At 41.2% G+C, this 17,579-nt stretch overlaps 1 protein-coding gene across 2 annotated transcripts in view; it reads right to left on the minus strand.

The window, feature by feature from the left end:
• LOC138487918 (zinc finger protein 391-like) overlaps positions 1-17,579 on the minus strand; it is a 104,338-nt gene that overhangs the window by 37,513 nt on the left and 49,246 nt on the right. Inside the window, exons 5-10 of one of the 2 annotated variants that reach the window (XM_069614544.1) lie at positions 12,227-12,337; positions 7,893-8,006; positions 6,788-6,898; positions 5,321-5,425; positions 3,234-3,323; positions 1,668-1,705 (exon numbers count right to left, since the gene is read on the minus strand). In XM_069614544.1, the coding sequence (XP_069470645.1) occupies positions 1,668-1,705; positions 3,234-3,323; positions 5,321-5,425; positions 6,788-6,898; positions 7,893-8,006; positions 12,227-12,337 (569 nt within the window). The remainder of the gene's footprint in view (positions 1-1,667; positions 1,706-3,233; positions 3,324-5,320; positions 5,426-6,787; positions 6,899-7,892; positions 8,007-12,226; positions 12,338-17,579) is intronic. The other variant, XM_069614543.1, reaches the window with a different exon arrangement.

The raw sequence follows: 17,579 nt of genomic DNA on the forward strand, positions 1-17,579 counted from the left end.
TCTCAAGGCTGTCCACCATGCTGCAACACACATTATTACAGTGGCCTGAAAATGTGATTTCCCTCGATGCCCAATCTTCACTGGCTCCCCTTCCCCATCAGTATCCTATTAAAAACAGCTTGCATCATGTACAAAGTAGTTGTGAACAGCCCACCAACATACCTCGTGGCTAAACTCCACACATCTGGAGGCTCTGGTGCCTCCCCGAGAATATCTATCAAAAGGATGGAGTCAAAGTGAGCCAGTAAAAGAAGACCCACAAACAGTCCTTCTCCTGCCATGCCCAGACACTCTATCCCACTGTAAGTTTGGAATGCCCCCGCCATCCTTCAGTCCCACAACACAATAAAAATGTGTCTCCTCCGTCAATATCTCCCACAAAACGTAATCCACTTTTTCCACTCATACGCCAACAGTACTGCACTACTGTCCAAAAACACCATGCACAACGCTATGTTTGAGCCATAAAAGATTAAAAAAATTACTCTTGCAACAAATGTAAAAACAATGCAGTTTTATTTTTCCAAATATATTAAAACCATACACTGATAAAGACTACTGTGATGAATCTGAGGATGTCATCTCTTCTCCCCAAGGGGGAGACCTTTCTCAACGGTCTAGTCTCTCACCATATTTGATTGGCCCAGGTAAATACAAAACTGTAGAGGGAATCCAAAATGGGGAGAACCATCTTCCAGCGAGGAAGCCCGGGAGACGCCAACCAGGCAAGCAGGAGACAGTAGCAGGAAACGCTGAACACGGAGGCGAACAGGAGCGAGAAAGCAGTCAGAGGAGGAGCTCCTTTGCATGCTGCCCAAACAAACCTCTGGGTGTCCCCAAGCCCAGGAAGCTGCTGGAGAGCGAAGGACCCCCCGAGAAGGCAGAAGAGACCAGTGGAGAGGTGGCCAAAAAGAAGGGATAACTGAAAGCTGGTTGATTGATGGGAATGCCGCCGAGCCCAGTGAATGCCTGAATGCTGCCGGAGCCTCAGAGGGAAGCACCACTGCCCAGAAGACACGCACCAGAGCAGCATGTATGCAGGCAGAGGGCGAGGTGCTGGAGGTCCACTAGTTGACATCGAGCAACTCTGGAACTAGGATTATGAAGGTCTGGGGCCCTGAAAGAAACAGAGACAGTACAGAAGGGAGCATATGCTTGGTAGGAGAGTAAACCAAGGTATGGCAACAACGCAGTGCGCGTCTGGGACCCGCTCCCACATGAGAATAAGAGAGTATGTGAGTCTGGAACCCTGAAAGCAGCCGCCGAGAGAGTGCAGAAAGGAGCATATGCGTAGCAGTAGAGTAAACCAGCTATTGTATCAGCACAGTGTGAGTCTGGGACCCGCACCCATATGAGAGAAAGCGAACAAAAGGATCTGGGACCCTGAATGAAGCAGAGACAACATAGAAGGGAGCATATACTTGGCTGGAGAATAAACCAAGTCATTGCAAAAGAACAATGCAAGTCTGGGACCGGCACCCTTATAAGAGCTGAAGAATAAGAGCGTCTGGGAACATGAGAGGAACAGAGACAGTCCAGAGAAGACATACACTTGGCAAGAGAGTAAACAAAGCTATTGCAATCACTCATCGCGAGTATGGGACTCGCACCCACATGAGAATTTGGCAATAAGATGGTTAAGGACGCTAAAAGTAGAAAAGACTGACCAGAAGAAAATCCATGCTTGGCAGGGAAGTACACCAACCTGGTATGATAAAAAAAAAAACTGTGATTCTCACCCTTGTGAAAATATAAAAGTACAGTGACATTTTATCTAAGAAGATACAGGGTCTGGAACCCATAGAAAGGAATGTAGAACCAGAGGGAATGCACGGCAAAGGAGCAAAACCCCAATCCTTGGAATTATACCTTGTGGGGCATTTCTTTTTGTCATTTTGATCACACACGACATTGGGAACTTTTCTGTTGGCATGAGTTATCATGAACACTTTATTTTGGAAGAGATCATCCATGCACAGTTGATTTAGGTTATTAGTCTTAGGGACAGAAAAAGGGTTTTTGGGGCACGGCAATAACAGACTTTTTATTTCACATCCTGATATATTCACTATTTTTCTTTGAGGCAGGGAAAACCCTCTTAGCTTTAGGGACAGAACAGCATTTCCCCAACCCTTTATTAGTTAATAAAAGTCTATAACCAAAAACATGGTACGTTTGTTTGCGAGCCTTACTTCTGCACACTTACAATACCTAATTGCACCAAATATTCCAATAAGAAAATATTTCTGCTGCACTTTCTGCAGTTACTCCATTGTAGTGAGTGGGTCTTGCTTAATTCCATCATGTATTTATAGGAAATAGACATGTCTGCTCTATAACTGATGGGTGAACCCTTATCAGGACTCATAGACACCTTTGAGATGGTGGTATTTAGGCTATGCACCATTCTCCCAAGGGCGTCTGCTCATAATCCCTAGGTGTGTTCTTCTGTAGAAGTTTAATGCAAAGCCAACTCTTGTGATAGTGCTTCAAAGGCATTCACCTCCCTAAACTGCCAGGACTGAAGGGGAAAAGCTGGCCTGTGGCCTAAGTGGGTGCACTGGTAAAAGTGGGGCCGAGCATACTCAAAACTATAGGGTTCATAGCATGACTGTTGGCTTTTAATAACCAGAAAAATGTGTAATGGTTCCTATTAGCTACGTTTGGTGGGAATCCCACTGAGTGATTGAGATCCCACTGGCCACTGTTTCTTTACATTGCGTAGTGTCAGTGTGTAACTTCTTTCTAACAAGAGCAGCCTCCAAGGACCATATTCCCCATTTGCATACCTTCGTCTCTCTTAACCAGAAGCACATCAGCATGGAAGCATAGCACCACAATGGGGACTGGGTTGTACCAAGCGGCGACCATCTCCCTCCACCTTGCATAACAGGAGGATTCTAACATAATACTGGCGCCTTTGCAGAAGTGGACTAAGTATTAACAATAATGGCTATGGCTAATCAAACTACAAATCAATTTCTTGAATCCAGCCTAGCAAGATACAAAAGACCAAAATAAATGAAATGATGCAGTCTGTGACTGGTGTTTAACCGATGACTCAAGACCGGGGAGTCATAGAATGAAATTACTTAAGTCAATGCCTTCAACAAAGTGCTACCACTGGAAGCAGTGGACCTCTGTTGATCAATGTAAACTCCTACAACACTGTGATTGCTACCATGATCAACATTTGGTGGACTTTTCAATTTCTCATGTCGCCTTTTACTCACCGATTTGATTATTAATGCACATTGCACTTTCACTGTTCTGATGGTCCATGATATAGGTCCCTTGCTCCTCCTTGATGCGAAATGAAACAACTAATGGACAAAAAAAAGTTGTTTAATGTAAGAAAGTGTTCTACATGGTAACAGGTGATGGAAGGTAGAGAAAAAAAACCTACAGAGTGCTCTGAAAGTGCTAGGACAACAATCACAATTCTAGTGAAAAGCAGCACGTTCACCGGCGAACAGGACAGTAACGGTCCGCCAGCCCAAGCCTAAAATAGGCCGGATGGTGATGAGGGCTCAGAAAGATTACTGGCCTGTCTGCCCAGGAGCAAGGTGCTTATTGATATTAGAACCCCAGGCAATATGCCAAGGGTGCTAATCACCAACTCTTTAGGGACATTGGAGTCAAGTCTACAGTGCGTGCCCAATTTCCCTAAAAAAAATAAAACCATTAAGTGGGTCTGATTGACAGAGTGTTTTCCTATGGGATTTTGCCATTATAAAACGCTTCTGTGAATCAGTCCCTTAGTCACTTTTTTCGCCCTCAGATTTTCAATCAAACTGCAGCTTCTCACTACAAAGAAGTCTGGGGCTCTTCATCAGAGAAAAACAAGAAAGTTGGGAACTAATGAAACAGTCGAGTCATTATCGCATGGTGCTTGCCTCAATTACATGACAGGATTATCTCACCTGGAGTATTTACGCTAACGACAAATATTGAATCACAAGGGCCAGATTGAGCTGTATCCCACTACGAGCTGTTACCATAGTTTGGAGGGGGCACTAATGGAAAAGAATTGTTTACTTTGCCCTGCAAGTTGTGAAGATCTACTACTTGATATATTTTTTTGCCCTGTCTATGCTCACATCAGGGCAAATACTTTGACCCTAGTTCTACATGAAGCTGGTTTTTCACAATGCCGCCTAGCATTGTATTTTTTATTGAGGGCAGAAACACAATGAATTGGTTGGGCAGTTTTTACATTTCTTAGGCAAGCCCTGAAAATTAGGACATATTTATCGTTGACCTGTAATGATTGACTTGTAATAATTGCATCTAATGAATTTGTATTCTTCGTTTAATAATGTGATGTACTGAGATTAATATGTATGTTATTATTCTTGTGTGTTTTATGGATGAATATACTCCAAAATAAACCAGACTTGACTTGACTATAAACCAAGATGGCCACCACAGAAAATAGTAAAAGTAGTAAGTCCATTAACTATTTCCATGGTAGCCATATCGGGCAAAGATGTCAGCTGGAGGAAAGCGAAGCGGCCGTGGACGGGTAAGTGGGGGAGAGGGTGCTGTAGGGCAGTGAGGTAGACTGTTGGGCAGAGAGGCACAGTGGGGCCTCAGGGCTGCACAGTAGGGGGGCACAGGGCTGAAAGCTAAGAACAGAATAGAGATTGTGAGGAAAATGCATTAGTGGGCAGGGAGGAATGAGGACAGTTAGTGGTGGATTCCGGTTTATAGTCAAAAAGTCGAATGAAAAACATCGAATTACAAAAATGTCGAAAAGAAAAATCGATTTTTTTTTTTTAATGGGGGTTGGGGGGTTCCCCCCCCCAACGCCCTGTTTATTTTTACCAGCTAAAGCCAAAAAAACATATAAATTAAAAAAAACACATTTGGGTTTTTTTTCGACATATTTTTTTTTCGATATTTTTGCAAGACGACTTATTTCATTCGACTTTTTTGACTGGACACCGTGGATTCCGCCCATGATCCTGGCCACTAGATAGGCTTGCACCTCTCCCTCTGTTTTACTCACACATGGCCAGGCAAGGATGTTTTTTTTCCACCCTTGAAGACATTACATGTTGGCCACTCCCCCGCCCTGCTCCCTAATGATTTACTGCTTGTAAGGGAATCTGCAGCATCCTCCCCTTACTAGTGGCAGCTTGGTAGATAGTCTTATTTTATACTAGATCTGCCCTCATATTCAGCAAATGGGAACAGAATAGAAAAGATAAGGGTGGAGATCCTTTAGGTGAAAATGAAAATTTCTCAAATGAATGAGGTGCTTCCGCACTCAAAATTCCAGGAAATTAAGCAAGCCAGGAACATTTGTCATGGATACCTGTGCTCGGGCCAGAGCTGCCTTCTCCTACTACCCCAAGATGCTCAGTCACACGCAGGCTTGCCACTTCCTCCTTCCTAAGACAAACATCAGCCCCGTTAAATCCTGCAGAAAAAGATAGAAATATTTTATGAATCACATTTTGGGATCTAGAACTACTGGCATTATATATCTTAACAAACATACTTCTTTGTGTGAAGTGACAGGGGTTACAAACATTTTGAATTCCACTAAATCCTTTACCTGTTGAGATCAGGCAGTTTATGTATTTATTTATTTAGTGTTCGCTTGTTAGGCGCTTATACAGGAATTAAATACTGTTTCAAAGCGCTCACCGGGCAACATGGAGGGGACAAGGGACGAGAAACAATTAAAATACATAAAAAATATGAAATACAATGAGGGGGGCATGAACCTACTATGCCTTGTGAGTGTTCAGAACGTGCAAGTGCAGAAGGGAGGGGGAATGGGATAGGTGCTGGGGTGCTCATGATTGAGCAACAGATGAAGTTCAATGTAAGTTAAGTGCGAGCCTCCAAGGGTGGAGGGTGAGCCAATGCAAGTGGCGAGGGTAGACAGAACTGGGGTGAATCGATGTGGGAGGTCAGGGCCCCTAAACACCTAACAAGCAACACCAACCAAGCAAAGGTGCATCAATGGCCCTTTAGTCTAATCTTAATAGTGTCAAACACATGTTCCTCAATACCCCTAATTCAAGTTAAACGGTAAAACGATTTCACAATCACTACAATTGATGTATTTATCAGAGTATTTTGTACAGCGCTAACATTTCATGATAGATTGCGTCAGGGGGCTTGACAAGAACGAAAGGATTAGTACACATAAGGAAAAAAGAGTGTCTTTGCAGGCTTGCGGAAGGTCCGATGGTTGGTGGTGAACCTGAAGGCTATTCCAGGAAAACACTCTCGATGTAGAAGGCGTAAGTACATTGAGGTGACATCACCACATTCCAGAGGGCCATAGAGGTGGGTAGAGGAATATCAGGGATTGCCGGAGGGACTATAAGTAACTAATTTATTTTGTATGCAACCTAGGTTAATGCCATGGATGGATGTGTGGACCAGACATACCAGTGTGACTTATTCTCTCTCTCTCTCTCTCTCTCTCTCTCTCTCTCTCTCTCTCTCTCTCTCTCTGATAAGTGGAGTGATTCGAAACCAGGATTGGTGTGGTCACGTCTTCAACAACTGGTCATAGTACAATGTGGGCTATTTATTTATGCCCATTTACATAGCAATTGTATTTAACAGCACATAATCACATCGAACTATGAAAGTCTCGTCCAAACAGGTGCTCCTCTTGAGCCAATGGTTTTTATAATGGCCTAAATAGCAGACCCCTGACTACATTGGCCTAAAACATATGCTATGAAGAGCATTACGTTTGTATATCACCATAAGTGGTGGATGATGCTTGATTCAGAGTAGGAAAGCACTTTTTACTCACCTTTTGAGCTACTTACGCCTTCTCTTCTCTCAAAGGCCAAAGGGACACTGGGATAGCTTTCTTTCTCTGCTTTTATGCAATGGGAAACAGCTGATGTGGTACCTTCATTCCCTGAAATCAGCAAATAAAAGTACAATGAAACATCTACAATTCAACAGGAGGTATTTGATGACGAGGAAGAGTGCTCAAGAGATCAATAGTGAACCTACACAGTCATATCAATGAGCAGGCCTGCCCCAGTGGAGGCACGGGCCGAGATTTCAAGTGACTCTGAACATGCTAATGAAGAAGGCCTCTTAGAAGGTGATAGGGGCTAAAGTCATATGTGTGCATCACAAACAATACTACTTGTTCCCATGATACACCTCTATGTAGAGGACTCAATATTATCTGGCAGTGTCAGAAGGAAGTTTCAATCAATCTCTGCAATTATAAAAGGACCCTTTTAACATACATATGGCTTGCACATTCCTTGACAAATCCATGCATTACAAGAACCCAATAGCATTTGTTGCATATTAATATAAAATACTTTGTTTTTTAAAAAGAACTTCCTAGCAAAGCTTTTACTGTTTTATAGCTCTGCAATTTATACATGCTATCATTACCCAATTTAATGGTGCTCAATGTATTAACGTCAGAAAGATGATGGGCTGAATCAGCCCTGATATGAATCACGCCTGAGTCTTGTAGGTGAAAGGAAGGTCTCAGCAGCAAGAACTAAACTCACAGTGCTATCAGACAGGCTAGGTGAAAAAGGACCCATTAAATATACAAATCTAAACAATATGATTCTCGGAAATCTGCGGAGAAGAGATGCTCACTTATAAACCCCAGCAAGATCTCAGCAGGTTTAATAATTTGTCTGAGCTGGTGAGGATAATAGCTCGGTGACCAACCCTGCAACTTAAGATGCTGGCAGTATTATATGTACCTGTCCTAGAGCAAATAGTGACTGCAGGGTGACTAACCTCTGCATTCTGTGATATGGGAAGGTTTATTAATTTACCTCTGCAATGATGCGGATAGTGCACTATAGGCGGGTACATTAATTTACCTCTGAGCTGGTGCAGATAGTACTCTGAGGATATGTTTCAGACTTTACCTGCACTGGTGCAGATACTGTTTTCCCCTACTCCTACATCAAGCTGATCCATCAAATGTGTACTCGACTCGTCTTCCTTTCTCAAACACATATCAGTATTGATGTATGAAAATCCTATAGAACAAGGGACAAATATGTTATATTTCTGAAAGGAAACAATAGGAACAATAAAACATTTGAAATATGGTGATTTTACATTTACAGTATTTGTTACAAGACAGGGAGGTCGTTTGAGCATTTTGTATTCAATCATGTAGCTAAAGCAGTACTCTGCAATTTATTTAATTAGTGGCACACTCATAGTTTTGCGGCATGGGCCTGCAGGTCATGACTGATATATATATATATATATATATACATATATATATATGTTTATATATATATAGTACTAATTGAACACATATTTTTTCAGTATTAAGTTATCATTAAACTAAAACGTTGTTGGGGAAATCATATTTCTTTGGATCCACTATCCAACATTTTCCCCAAATATTCTAGGGCTGGAGTTTGTTTATATAATTGCACCAGTCCTAAAATGTGTTGGGAAGGGTGTTTAGTGGTTCAAGAAAATATTGTTTACCAAACAATATTTAGTTATAACGATATAATGTACAACCATTTATTCCTGCAAAAAAATGCAAAGAAAATTAAAAATGAATTTCTACATATGTTACTTTTCTTTGTATTTTTTTGCAGTTTCTTTTTAATGAGATATCTGTGCTTGTTTGGTATATATGCTTGGCTGCATGTTTGACTACATATTGGAAAACTGCTACCTTGTGGTTTTTAATCAATGCTAACTTTGAAACGCTGAGGTCATTCAGATACTTTGAGAAAATGATTGGAAAATAAAAGTCGCCTCTTTTGAAATTATTGAATATTCTAGTTTAACTTGAAGCTAAAACATTGATTGGTACATAAGTAAAGTTCCATTTTCTATTGCAATTTCTCCTACGAGAAAATAGTTTTATTGAAGCTTCAGTAGATGCCACAACGGGATTGTGAGAAACAATCAGTAGGAGTATTTTTCGACCTTCTGTATGGATTAAACATCTGAAGTGATCCAGGCTTTCCTTCCTTGTGCCATAATTGCAACTTTGTTTTAAATCCATTTAGTTTGTCCATATAGGTTTGTAAGGTTTCTTTGGGACCTTGCATGTACTGGTGCAATTCACTCTGTTTGTTATGTATATATTTATATATTCATATTCATTTAAAATAATCAATAATTCTCTACTTTTGTTATTGAGAACAAATCCTCTTGATAAAACCTCCTCGAACTGTCGGCAACTGCTGTGTAAAATTGTAAGAAATTATGTTCAGCTCCCAATTCACAAATAATTTTAAATCTAGAGCTTTTGATTTTTATTATGTTAACAATTTTGACACATCGACGCAGTACTGATGTGAGTTCTTTTAGAAAACACCTGGCCATAATGTCTTCATAGTGACTTGAATTTTGGCATTTTCTTTCTTAGCATTTGAGATATATACTTTGTGACTTCTAGTCATCCTAGCATGCCTCCATATAGACGTTTGCAGTTTTTCCTTTGAATTCCTTTATTTGTCATGTATTCACCTGTAACTCAAAACATGTCCTTGCCAGTTGCTCACTCCGGTAGTTCTTTATAAAAATTAAAATGTTATCTTATGGGCCCTCCATCTACAAAATGCAAAATAGCTATTACTTGTTTTGTTTTGGTATGTCTGTTAATACATCATTTTGTTAAGAAAACTTTTAAGCAATTTTCAGGCCAACGGCTGCATGGCGACACGCAGATTAAAGAGCACTGAGCTAAATTGTCACTGCACAGGCAGCAACTTTAATCCTTTAAGTCCATGTTTCCCTTATATTCTACTCTGCCTAGCATACTAATCTGTCCTTTCAGATACAGAAATTAAATGTGAGAGTAGAAATGGCATTTGAGTTAAGTCACAAATGCCACCCTGTGGCCATCTGTGTTAGATCACCTCAAGTTCAGAGCCACTGGTCAATGCACTGTGGATATGCAAATTGGCTCAAAGGCTGCATTTTGCTCCAGAAATGGCCTTTGTCTTGTAGAGCAGCGCTAGTATATACATGGCTTGATCAATCCAAGATAGACATCTCTCAAGCATGCACACAACATACACATTTCCTCCTCATCTGGGATAATCGGTGCAGTATAGTCATACATGTGTGTGGTTGGTGCTTTGGGGTATGATTAGCAAACATCATTAATGTTATGGTGGTTTTAGAAAAACATAAACAAACCTACTTGTAATGCGAGAGTAGATTAGGCAATTTAAGCTAAGCAATGCAGGTCACAGAACCCAAAGCCTACCTTTCGTTAATTTCCCGCCTACAGGTATTCTTCAGCCAAAAGATCTCAAGCAATGATGCTTTCTCTGCAAAGTACAAGTTCAATATGTTGTGTTCTCTCATTGCTGATTTCTCCCCCTCCACCCCCCCACTTTTTAAAAAAAGATCATCCTCATTGCACACCTGATTGGGGTCCAGCTCTGTAATCGCAGTTTTTCTCGTCAGAATATCTCTGGCCTTCTTAAATTAGCTAGAATCAAATCTAAATTAAATACACCATCCCTCGACTCAAAAATCACCTCAACGTATGAATGCTCTCCCATTTCTTGCCAAAAGCATAGAATCAACAGTCACCTCTTAATGTTAATCCTTTCTCAAGGCTAAACCAATTCTGGACATTCTGCAATCAGCATCCGATTTAGGCAGTGAATGACTCCTGTGGTGTCTGTATTAGATGACCTTGCTGAATTCAGAAGATCTAATGGAAACTTCTTACTGATGCTTCTGGAAATGTCTGTTTTCGAAACTCTTGAAGACCAAATCTTTCTCTGGGTCCTTGACTTGCATCTCCCCATTCTCTTCAGTAGTTTAACTCCTAACAAACCATAGGATATAGTTGTGTATTCCCAGGCTCTCTATCACTTCCTCCATCCCTTTTATCCTGTAAACTACCTTGAGGTTTTTCCCCACTATTTTTCAACTTCTACAGGCAGATACTGAGGAACCTGCTAAAGTCATCAAGCAATGGCTGAAACAGTTATGCTCATAAATACAGCTTTACTTTAGACTTCTAACCAATGGTCTTGATGCTCTTGACCAAAGGTGTGCCACTGTCAAAAGAATTTAAAAATGGATTGGCAACAACATGCTCTGTTTGAAAGTCACACAAAAACTTATTTTTGACTGTAGACTCCACAAGAATACTCCTAACTGGATCTAGCTTAAATCTTATCAAACACAACATTATCTCTGCTACCAAAGGAAAAAGCCTGACAGTTATGTACACCCGTCTCTTAATTTTCTTTTAAAAGTACTGTCAATTCCATAATCACGTTTTCAACTTTTTAAATCAAATTTCTTAAATCATGAATTATTTTCCCCCTTCTGACCTCAGTTCTATCTCCCAAATGCTCACTGCTCCAAAACTGAATTATTGCAAAACCTTCCTTGAGGGGAGCAAGTTCCTCTCTTATTGCTAAGTTATGGATTCTACAAAACCCAGCCACAAGACTGGCTGACCCACAGGCACATATGTGACTTTTATATATTAACTTCAAAGGCCTTGCATGTAACAGATATGTCTATTCAAAGTTCTCATCCTTACTTGCCAAGCTCCTCAAGGAAAAAGCACCCAAATATTTTCCCTATCTCTCCTTCCCTTGTAAGGCTATTAGTCCTCTTCCTCTCGTCCAAATGGTGATCCTCTTCTCTAACAGATTTTCCATCCTACACCGCAGAAGGATTGCTGTGAAATTTAGCTTGCTTTGGAGCTCTTTCTTGAAACTGCACTATCAATCCAGCAATCTCTTGCTCTTGTGCATATGCCAAAGAGCACTTGCTCAAGACTTTAAGTAGTATCATACTTTCTTATAAATCAGAATGCCAGATGTCTTGAGTTTTTAGGCAATTAGTTTGCACCTTACATAAACAAAATAAAGAAATGAAATAAATTGATCAACCTTCCAATGAGATGCTGGCATAGAAGGACCATCGAATCACATAGTAGCATCTATGAAAGGATCCCATTAGGGAAGTATACATTATGTATTCAGAAATTCTACTTCGTTACCAAGGAAAACTAGAAATAAAGCACGCTGGAACACTGCTTCATTCAACAGTAGTGCCTGTAGATGTGTATGATGCTCTGTTGATTTAAAGCACTGTGACAACTTGAGAGCATGCATGTGACTAAGATAGAATACAATGTGATCACAATTTGGCAGATAATGGAAACTAAAAATATCACAGCACCTTTACCCATCTGTCTGACCAATTTCAGCCTTGTAACAAATTAAACATATTAGTTTAATACCAGAGTTGGTGTTTGTGCCACTTTCTTCAATTTCGGCACCAAGGTGATCAACAAAATTTGGAAGCGGCTCTTCTTTCCTCATTGTAATGTTAGTGTTGAGAAATGGAAATCCTGAGGAATTAAAAAAATATTTTTTCTGAACATTTTCTATTTTTCATTTTTAAACACTGAAACAATTACAAACAAACATATTCTTCACATCACATGATCGACTCTCCGGCTGTTGAAAAACTTCAGGCGCTTTCCTACAAGTATTACAACGTTTGATCACAGCGATTTAAACACACTGATATTAATATTAAAAGACAATTCTTTCTGGGTTAAGACATTTATAGCTCTTTATTTGCCTTCTCTCTGTGCTATATGGATATATCTCTCATTCTAGATGAAAGGGTTGCTCTTTTTGTTCCCATGAAAGTGTATATCTCTTTCTCCCTCATGCTGTTTCAGTATTTCCCTTAGGTTTTCTCAACGTTTCACTGCAGCATGCTTTGTATATGAGTTCCTATTACATTTCCAGCTCTCCTGTTTTACTTCCCTGTCCATATCATCACTAAATAGATGTTGCTCTTTTCTTGTTATAAACATGTATTCTCCTTTTTTCTTCTTCCCATTTGTATCTCTCTTCGCGTATCCTTGGCTGGGCACCTCATACATTTTTTTCATCATGTGACTTTTTAGTCATATTTTTCTCAATTCTTCTACCCTGATGGCTCTTTTTCTCGCCCGTTTCATCGCCAAATGCATATGAATAAATTAAAGTCTTCTTCTGTGTACCAGTGATGTTACCATTTTGATTGGTTACTCCTAAATTACCCTTTGTTGTTTCTCACTTTCGTAGTGGGTAATGTAAGCAATGGTAGAAGTGTACAGAAAAAAGTAGTGGAACAGTTGTGTCTGCAGAAGAGAGGGTCGGTGGAAGCATAGTGCAACATGTGAAAAGGTGTTGCGGCCCGGGCATTGTAATAGTCTAGATGACCAGTAACTAAGGCTCCCATTACAACTTTACACTTGCACAGGGACATGAATGGACAATTCCTCTGTATAGAATGGTGAATATGGTCATAAAAAGTAGAGGAATGGTAAAGAGAAAAAAATTAAAGAAGTGGAACACCGCACCCGACCGTTCCCGCTCACTTCGATCACTGAATGTAAGGCAGGCATGGTATCAAACAGTAAAACAGGCACAAGTGATCACAGTTCACAGGTGTTTATTGGACTTCAATCGGGTTTGAAAAACCCTAAATCTAAAGATGAGAGCAAACTACGACCATCAAATAATAATAGCGCAGTCTTAGTGGTGTCTTGTCAAAATAAAAGGGCCTATACTAATAAACCTATTGCCAATCCTTACTTCGAAATACACATAGTGTGGGAAACAATGTTATGCCAAAGAAAAGTGTTCAAGAAATGATATGTCAGGATACTCAAGCCGCTCGCTTCCCTTACCCATGTTTTCAGAACGGGACAAAGTGACACACTCGAGCTTAGCACACACGCTGGCTTCTCTAGCATGAGGATGCAGTTCAAATCTTAGTATCAGGGCCTTCTGTACCAAAGTCTCTTTGCCATTCAAAGTCACTTACTTTAGAGGGCCTGATACGACAAATATTCAAAAGTTCTTTTCTCCTCAGGATTCTCATGTAAAACATCTTGAGTGATTTTCGATTCACCCCGTGTCACCCTCCGCCAGGCTCAGACCGACGTTAACACAAATTCTTCAATTGGTCTCCCCCGGCCGGGCTCGGACCAGATTCGTGTATTTTTCCAAACTTTCTCTACTTCATCAAAATCAAAGACCTTCGACTGTGCATGGGATTTTGCTTGACCTGTCGCAGGACCACTTCGATTCATGTATTCATTCACTTTCAAATGATCTCCCTCTGCCAGGCTCGGATCAAATGTATCTACTTTCATTATACCTCAGCTGGATACCTTACAGAGACCTTCGATTGAGCACCCACACAGTGCCTGACCACTCTGTCAAAGGTATTATAGCTTGCTTTAAAGTTCAGTCACTCATCAGCAGTTTAACTTCTCTTTTTACACGTGTTTTAACAATGTTTATTCCAGAGCTCGCCATACATTGTTGCTGATTGCAACCTTGGCTTCAACACAGACCGGTATTGTCTCCCCAAATCATTGGCTGTGTTGTTTTCACTGACGCGGATGTGTTCTTGGAGCCAAGGACAGTACCACGGTGGCTGGTGATTCTCCCTGCCTTGATTATTGACGCTGAAGGTCCCCGGGTATATCCGACACACAATGCAGGATTCTTCAGCCTGTTTTCCTGGTTTTATGCTTTCCAATATGGAGGACTCATGAAAGCAACAGTTCTTTGTCGAAAAGGTCAAGGGTACTTACCTCCTCATGATCCCTTTCTGTTTTGCCGTCTTTCTTCTCTTGTTAAACTGCCATCTTGGAACTGCTGTTTCTTTATGTGTTTTGCCTCACTCAGAGTGTGCTCTCGTGCTCCGCCTTTTAGCCATGTGCGGAAGTGTAATGGAAGTCAGGTGATTGTGAGTGATTGTCGATAATTGCCTGACCTCGCCTGACCATAGTATTGAGACATGTCAGCTACACGGCTCGGGTGTTGGTCCATTTTCTCTCATTGCGGGCGCCCGTGAGAAGGTGTTCGTGTTGTAAAGGAGGGGTAGAGTTCCAAAATATCCTACTTAGTAGGATGGGGTTAAGGTGTTATAGGGAAGGGGATACCGTGTCTCACCATCCAGTGTCCCACTCCCACTGCCCGAAGACCTCTCACCCAGGTGATCTTCCCGCACGGGTCCACCCCCAGGAACTGGATCCAAAAGCGATGGCTGTGTCCTGGCCACCTGGATGACAGCTCCTCAGGGACTAGTGGGTGAGTCACCTTCTGCTTTCTCACAGTAAATAACAATTGTTTCTCCCCTGTCTCTCTCTCTTTAGTTCTTAATCCAGAATCTGTGCTTCAGGTCCCTTTTCCCCTAAACGTATTCTGTCTGCTTTCTTTTTCATCATTCGTGTTTCTCCTTTTCATTTTCTTGTGGGTATCCCTCTTTTTCTTCTCTCACAAGTGCTGCTGTTTTTGCCTCTGCCTTGCTATTTCTCTCTTTTGCTTTGTTTATCCCCTTTTCTCTTTGCTGTGTGTTCCTCCATAATCCACATGTTCTTTCTCTAATACCTTTTCCTTTTTATCACTGCTGGTTGACACGCTTCTTATTTTTGCAGTGTAGAGCTACTGGCTTCTTTTGTGTTGTGCGTCTCTCTTACATTTGTCTCCAGCAGTGACACGTGTTCTTTAATTTTAACTCCATCTCACTGGCTTTCTTTCATACGTGTTTCTTACTCAAGTCAGGTAAAATGTATATGATCAGCACCATGTGCTTTGACAAGTAATAGAACGCAATCACAATTCGACAATAAAAATAATAAAATGTAACAAGAAGAAGAAAAGATAAAATCTATATACAACTTCAACCAGGGTTTCTCATCGCTTTCTTCCCCTTGTCATTATTATTACAAAGCTGGAAACTTTCCTGCTAACTTTCTAAGAGGTTTCCAGACAAGCCACCAATGTCTTCTGTGCGCTTATGCTCTCCATATATTACGGGTGACTACAAACACAACCACCTCGCTGGTTTTACTGTGGGCCCACACAAGTGCTTTGTGGAGATTTCTCATCCATTTATGCCTGAGGGTTGTGCAATTTGGAGAGGGGAATACAAAATGAGGAATAGGTTTGAACAATGATCCACACGTGCAGAGGCAGTCGCACAAATCCTGACCTTTTCACATCCCCTCCATTACACTGCAGAGCAGAGCTTATGTGAAACTTTAAATATGGAGCTCGCATCTCAAGATTCAAATTGTCCTTTCAAGGTAGCATTTGCGCCTCCTTGGGAATTTCAGCTGAAATATTCGGATAGTCTGGGTTCTAAATGACCATCTCAAATAGAGCTTTGTCATTGATTTCCCAATATCTTGCCTTCAGTTCCTGCAGGAAAAATTTGGAAATCTGATCGAGAAAATCCCACAAGTGGTCATAATAAAGCTTTACAATGCTCTGTCTGATGACTCTGAACCGCCCTAGGTTCTCTTGGATTGGTTGGGCAATCAGCTCTCTCAATTGGTCTTTCTAGAGTAAAGGACCCTAGAAGGTTCATATTCCTTCATAGAAGGCCCATGACAGAGGTTTTGAAGCCAGGTTTTCACAAAGCGGTCTGATTCCCAACTATCCATGGTTTACTGTCACTGAATGTATAAAAACATTCTCAGCACTCTGTAGTGATTTACATAACCCCAAATCTCCTCTGCACATGATGGTCTTGCAGCCGCCATAGCTCTGCAGGCCTCCAAGATTAGAATCACTGGGTACCGATGAAAAGCGCAGAACTGCCCTCCACAACACAGTTTGCTTTAAAATTAGGATATGTTTCTCCACGTGGGCTTTCCATGAACCAGAGTCATAAAATCTGATGCCCAAGCTATCAAACCAATGAATCTATTCAAGTGCAGGTCGCCCTAACAGGAACTTAGATCGCAAATGTTTCTGCCTCACCAAAACCATAATTGTGGGCTCTGGCCCATTAATGGTGAAATGTTTCAGCTGGCAGTACCCTCAAAGTGCTGGACTTTTTCATGATTTTGTTTTGCCCTTCCTGCTCATCATGAGTCCTTTGATGGTGCTTTCCCTTCCTTGTACTCTTGACTTCTACTACATGGCCTGGACGGGCAGATCCATGTGGCTGCTCGCAAATGTGAGTCACACATGCCGGCATGGTGTGAAGGAAGGAGAGAAGCAGCAGATTCATACAAAGGACCGTGTAAGCACTGGGGGCCATGGTGGAGTTCCTGGGGGTACGGTCATGCCGGAAAGCAGCATTCTCCGGTGTAAATCACAGAGGGAAGCCAGCAAGTGAACGCAGGGCTGCAGGGAACGCTGGCGAAACGTCTGCATTGTGTTGGAAGCCATCCCAGAGAGGAAGCTTCACCACAAAGGCACGCCATAAGTCAGAGACGTTACAAAATAATGGTGAGTCTGCCCAGAGCCACTGGGGTCCCTGGAGCGTACCAACATGCATGCAACCAAGTGAATTAATTATTTGAGACTGCTATTATGGACAATGCTCAAATGCAGTTTAAATACAGACAAAACCCAATATTAAAACAATGCCCAAAAGGAAGAATATTTGAATACCGACAAGATAAAGTGCAGCAACAAAACCTGAACAAATACCTATGCATGAAATGTCAATGTGGGAGAAAGCTGGAGCAAGTGTTACACTAAGTAAACATATTGAAACACAACAACGTTGATGCTGCTCTGGCATAGTGAAAAGAACAGTGAAATCAATAAGTAGTCCTGGTAAAA

Source organism: Ambystoma mexicanum, chromosome 9 (assembly GCF_040938575.1).
Source record: "Ambystoma mexicanum isolate Mex_15411 chromosome 9, UKY_AmexF1_1, whole genome shotgun sequence".
NCBI lineage: Eukaryota > Metazoa > Chordata > Amphibia > Caudata > Ambystomatidae > Ambystoma > Ambystoma mexicanum.